Source organism: Neovison vison, chromosome 7 (assembly GCF_020171115.1).
Source record: "Neovison vison isolate M4711 chromosome 7, ASM_NN_V1, whole genome shotgun sequence".
NCBI lineage: Eukaryota > Metazoa > Chordata > Mammalia > Carnivora > Mustelidae > Neogale > Neogale vison.
The window spans coordinates 157,901,128-157,907,127 of record NC_058097.1 but is presented as its reverse complement, the minus strand read 5'-3'; the positions used below and the strand labels follow the sequence as shown (position 1 = coordinate 157,907,127).

At 50.2% G+C, this 6,000-nt stretch overlaps 1 protein-coding gene across 2 annotated transcripts in view; it reads right to left on the bottom strand.

The window, feature by feature from the left end:
- Window positions 1-277: 277 nt before the first annotated feature.
- The window catches only part of SWAP70 (switching B cell complex subunit SWAP70), a 68,181-nt gene continuing 62,458 nt past the window's right edge, over window positions 278-6,000 (bottom strand). For both annotated transcript variants that reach the window (XM_044258808.1, XM_044258809.1), the window contains exons 9-12: window positions 4,992-5,158; window positions 2,808-3,006; window positions 1,721-1,817; window positions 278-1,386 (exon numbers count right to left, since the gene is read on the bottom strand). In XM_044258808.1, the coding sequence (XP_044114743.1) occupies window positions 1,280-1,386; window positions 1,721-1,817; window positions 2,808-3,006; window positions 4,992-5,158 (570 nt within the window). In that variant the 3' untranslated portion in view covers window positions 278-1,279. The remainder of the gene's footprint in view (window positions 1,387-1,720; window positions 1,818-2,807; window positions 3,007-4,991; window positions 5,159-6,000) is intronic.

Genomic DNA, 6,000 nt, shown 5'->3' with positions numbered 1-6,000 from the left:
CACAGGAGTGACTCAAACACCAAACATGAAGACTTAGTTCACCTTGTGACCGCACTCGTCTGGGGGTCCAAGCTCCAAACTCAGGGTTTTCAGGGAGTATCCCTCAACTCAAGTCCATCTCATTATGTGAAAATATACAGATATCCACAAAACCTCACCCTGTTCTAGTAAATCAGGCAGTTTAAAATGCATGCTGTTCTTGTGTTTTTAATTTTCTAAGTCCCCTTTACTAAAAAAAAACCACACACAAAAAAACACCAAAAAAACCCACAAAAAAACCCAAACATACAAAACATTTTTAATATATCTTAGAAAATTAGCAAAAAATTAAGAAAGTTCAGCATATTACATTGTACAATATTTAGGTAAGAATGTTTGCAAATGATAAATATTTGTTCTCTCTCAACATAGGACATCATAAAAATACATTTTTAAAACTTTCTTCATGTGTAATTCCTATAAATGATCATATCCCTATTTATTAAGGAAAAGGCCTGATTATAACAAGCATTCACACACTCCTGAAATTTTCTGTACAGTAACTACAAAAGAAAAAGCAAGGGGGTCTGGCAGCAGGTTGACCCTCCAGACCATTTTAAATATTAGAAAGAATTCAGTTAGTATCAAATCACCACTCCAATGGGGCTTAGTTCATCTCTGTGCTGTCTTTCATTCCTCAGGATCTATCAGCCAAAGCACTTTCTCCCTTGAGTTGGGGCCACCGGGGCCAGGACGTGGATCAGCAGCAACGCATTGGGTAGAAAGCCCCACACAACTGCCTCGGGGACCGCGAGTGGGGACAAGGGTCACATGCTGCCAGGACGGCCAGAGCAGCGGTCGCAAGCCTCCTGGCCACTGGCACCCGCAGCAGATCAGCGGGCTGGTTTAGAAGGCTGTGCTCGGAGACAGGGAACTGCTACCACAGAGGGAGAGCGGGCCACGGCCTGACCGCGTCCCCCAGGGCGGCTGACGGCGCCCCCCGCACGGTGTGTGCGCGGCTCACGTCCCACGAGCACCTGAGGGAGCTAAAGGGAATTTTCAGAAGCTGAAGTTTTCAAGGAAAGAGTAGATAAAGAGCTTGATAGTGTCGAATTTTTTTTCTTTTCAGGTGAGCCCTGATTTTCAGGCAGAGAAATCAGATGGCTTCCTTAGTATATTGACCTGATAGGAGGCACAGAAGGAAGATCAGAAGCGGCAAAGCCAGTTCCTGTGTCTTTAGCATCGAGCTTTCCAGCTCCATGGGGCTGCGCCCCCGACGGGCCCTGCCCCTCGCCCCCCCTCACTCCGTGCTCCTCTTCCCCTTCCAGCTCTTCTCTCTCTCTTCCAGTTCTGCCTGGGTGAAAGCCGCAGGGCCCCAGTTAGTGATCAGGTGAGGGTTTTTGGGACCTAAGGGACAAACACACATTAAATACAGGAAGTACCATACCCTTCAGTTAACATAACCATTTCCCCACAGATAAAACAGTCACTTTCTCCTTTATTTCTCCTCTGAGGAATATCCGTCAATGCCATACCCCCCAAAACCACCAGAAGACGAATGCAAAGGGAATTCCTGGGCCTTCTTCTCTATTACAGGGCAAGTTACTCAAGAGCAATTGACCCCAAACAGTTTGGTTTCTATGTATTTGGACTAATTAAGACTTTTAGCACAATTCAAACACACAAATAAAAGAGAGGAAAAAATTGGGAGAATATCTGATTACTCCAAGGAGTGTGTTACCTGGCTCTATCAATCGAATTAATCCTTCATGCTGAGCCACTTTGTCTTTCCAGCTCTTGGTCTTACTAGTTGCCATCTCCAGCTTCTTCTTAACTCCCTGGAACACAAGGAGATTTTGGATGATGCAAACACAACGGGAGCTCAAGAGCCAAATAAAAAATGACTGGGTGCTTACTCTATGATGGCGGGTTATTCCAGGAAATCCTCCCAGCCACTCTCAAGAGGAGCAACTCTTATTGCATCTGGAAACCAGATGCAGAGAGCTTGAATAACCTGCCTGAGGTCAGCTAGGGGACCTACTCACACTGCTACACATGAACGGGTAAGACCCCTGTGTGAGCATCACGGCTCGCCACTCCTCGGCTCCAAATGCCACCTCTCCTGTCCTGCATGTGACAGCAGGTAACTCTCCTTACCAGTGGGCACCATTAAGGTTGGTCAGTAAAGGGCACCGAAGGGACACTGGAGGAAGGGCCTCTGCTTCCAGGTTCCACTGGACCCTTCTCAGTTGCTGAGAACCTGCCGCTCTTCTCAGCAGCTACTATGGCAGGGGGCACCCCAGGGGCTCACCCCAGTGACCAGAGGAGAGCCTCCCAGTCATAGCTCTTTTGCCATCCAGGGGGCCAAGGCCATGCTCTCTCCAAGGAGGTCGGGATCACAGTCATGGGCATAAGGGGCCAGAATCAAAGGGGGACCCTCTTCCAGCTGGGTCCCCTCTCTGGGTGCCCTGCTTCAGGCGCAGAGGCATGGGCTGCTTCCTGTACCTGCCATTGCTGCCTCCTTAGAGTCTTCACTGCCTAGCAGGCAATCCCCTCATTGTGGCTAATAACTGCTTATATTAGACCTCCCCTGTTCAAATTACTGTGTGCCTTTTGGCTGGACTTGACCTGATCCCCCTCACCACCTATAAAAACTACCACTACTCACAGCTAGGCAAAATTCTCACTACAGCTTCTTACAGCTAAGCAACTGTTGTTCTTTCTAAATGTTTAAGTTTTTACTTTAAGTCCAGTTAGTTAAGCCAGAGGGCTAGATTAGTTTCGGGTGCTTAAACGTTTGTTTTGGAAACCTGAAATCCAGGCATCACCTCGTACTGCTCCAGCGCCTGCTTCCGCTCGAGCTCCAGCTGCGCCAGCTGCTCCATGGCTTCCTGCAGGGCCCGCTCTTTCATGACGCGCTGATTCTCCAGCTCCTGCTTCTCTGCCTCAGTCGTCTGAATGGCCTGCTGCTGCTCCAAGTGCCACTTTTCCAGTTCAGCCCTCTTGGAAGACTCTTCCTCGAGCAACCTGTGACACAGAGCGCTCAGGATCTAACCTGCCCGGGCGCCCACACCCCGGCAGATGCCAAAGTCCCCGAGGCCATCTCAGCCAACCCCCCCTTCTTTCACCAGGAAGAAACGAGCCACAGAGGCCCACATTCCTAAAGCAGGTAAGGCGACCCTTGCCGCCTGTCCTGCTCCTCTCTGTTGCACTCTGGTTTGAAAACAAATGAACATTTATGAGAGGTTTACTGTGCCACAAACTGGGCCAAGAACTAAGTGTATTTTCCTAATGAATCCCCACAATAAACTTAAGTGCTCTCAGCATTCATAGTTCAATGATGAAGAAAGGGAGGCACAAAAGCTAAGTGACCTGTACCACGTCATTCACCCGGCAGGTGGGAGGGCCAAGTTGTGAAATGTGCCTGGACTGCTGTAACAGCAAAACATTTCTCATCTCCTACAGACCTACGACCAAGGACAACGCTAACAAACTCATGAAGTGAGGGAAGAAGGAGCCAACAGAAGGCAGACTAAATCAGCTCCCACTTGGCTGAACAATCACTCCATGTATGTCACTCCCTTGACTTCTCGACTGCTAACCATCAGTTCTGCAAGGTACTGTCATCCCTCCAGATGAAGCAATAAAAAGTCAGGGTGTTTGTAAGTACATTACACAGCTAGTAGTGGATTTTTCACCAAGGTTTGTGTGACTCCAAAAGGTTATCTTTGAATCACAGGCTGCCTATCTAAAATATCGAGCTACAGAGGCTTTTAAATAAACTGAGGTACAGCCCAAACCCGTACCAAGTACAGGCGGTGTGGTTAGATGCCGGCCCAGGACCAACACACCTCCAGTGGCCCGAACATCAGCACATTCTTCCAAAGCCAGCGAAAGGAGGAGTAAAGTGACGGACCAGACGGCCTCATGTCGCCACCCCCAGCCGCCCCCGCCCCCCCCCACCCCCACCTGCTGTGAGAATTTCCTCTGCGACACCCTGCAGGGTGCTTATCCGACTCCGCTCAAACTGTCTGAGGGATGGCCTGCCCACTGCTTCACGAATCCAGCAAGTTTATTTATGGGCAGCCGTGGAAAGTTCTTCCTGGACTAGGAACAGCTCTCCTATCCACTGCTCCTAGTTCTACACAGGACCGGCCACTCCTCCTTAGATGTCTTCCGGAGTGTAAGACCCACAGCTGAACACAACACTGCAAATGTGCTGTGACCAGTGTTCGTCCACCCACTCAACGTGTGCATGTATGATGCACCTTCTGTGTGCTTTTCTAGGCGCTGGTGAAACAACATAGAACAGGAAAGGCCTATTTCTTCATCCTAGTGGTAAGAGTATAGAAGCGGATGCCCGTTTGCAGGTGTTCAGGTGGCCCGGTCTGAATCCCCTTTACGTGTCCAAGGAATCTGCACAATGGGCATCTTGATGGGAAGCAGGGCCCATCTCCCACTACGGAAGCCAAGGCCAGACCCCTGCCCTCCTGCCCTTTGGCAGCCAGGGCACAGTGGAAGCCCGAGCTGGGCCTGCCTTAGCAGATGCATTAGGAAGAAACGAGACTCTGGAACTTGGACTCTGAAGCAACCGACACAAAAGAGCAGAGACAGTGGAGACTTTATCTTGCTGGAGCATCCCGTGTTGAGTGACAGCAGAAGGCATGGGGACCAACACATGGTGCCAGTGCTGACGTCAGTGACATACTCAGTGTGCTCTCCCCCCAGCCTGGCTGTGCTGTGGCTGGGCTGCTCAGCCTTGGTTCATGCCTGTGTTCACTCCTGGCCACCTGCCTGCTCTACACAGATGGAAAGCCTGTCTAGGGCCCTAGAAGCCAGGGTCTTCCAGGGCCCTAGACCAAGAGTAAACAAGTTGGCCAGCCAGCCAGGCCTCCAAGGTCTCTCCCGTCTGGCAGACACTCCTCCCTCTTCACCAGAACGTTAGTCATTCCTAGAAACGACATTCGCCCAGCGAAACACATAAAGACACAGGAGACAAACAGATCTGGCACCTGGCCTGAAGTTTCCGCACGGTCTCCTCGTCTTGCCGGGCCTGTCTCTCATCCTCCAGGGCCTCCTGCAGCTTTAGGTACATGTCTTCCAGCTCCCGGACTCTCTGCAAATACTGTTCCAGTTCAGAGGACTTCTGGGCAACTTGTTCTTCCATCTGCTGTCTGATCTGATGGGATAAAAGGGTCATGTTACACTCAGGCTGACTTTATCCCCAGGGAACATCTCCCGATGCTCGCATGGGGCTGTTCCTGATGGCCAGCCCTTGCCGCAGCCCAGCAGGGTGGGCAGGGCCCCGTCCCCCACTCCCAGACTGAAGATGGAGCAAGGAGAACACCGCAGCCAATACCAACACTGAGACGGCATGCACAGTCGGGGCCACAGGCTACAGCCCTCATGCTGTCTTTCTGCCCAGGGAACATTCCATCTCTTCCACTCCACACTTTAAGATTCAAGTCAAGAAAAATTGTTTCCCTGAATAATTTCTCTTTAAATTCCTTTCTATTATACAACCACAACCTCTTTACCCACAGTCTTCTCTAAAAGGAATGAACCTCTGCCCAGTTAGAACAGCCAGAGGGAGGGTTAAAGGGGAAAGGGACGACTGACCAGCAGCCAGCGACTCCTCTTACCTGGCTGCCTCCAGGCCCCTCTTCTTCCTCCCTGGGGCACATCCAGCCTTGGGGGGGACTCAAGCACCCAAGTTAGCACCCTAACAAGTATATGGGTTCTCCTTTCTGTATTAAACAGTTTTGAATCTCAAAAATTGGAAGATAAGGATATCTGAATGTAACAGCACACACATCAGCATATGTGTTCGTGGTTTATAAAATATTCTCACTGCTCACTTCCTCGTCCTAAGAGTCATGAGAGATCACATGACAACACCTCCAATGTAAAGAGAAAACTTATGCTCAAAAGCAGGAGCAGAGAAGAAAGAACCCAGCTCTTCTGGCTGTGAGTACAGCGCTCCTTCCCCAAACAGCTGCTTGCCTATGAACTTTTCTCTCC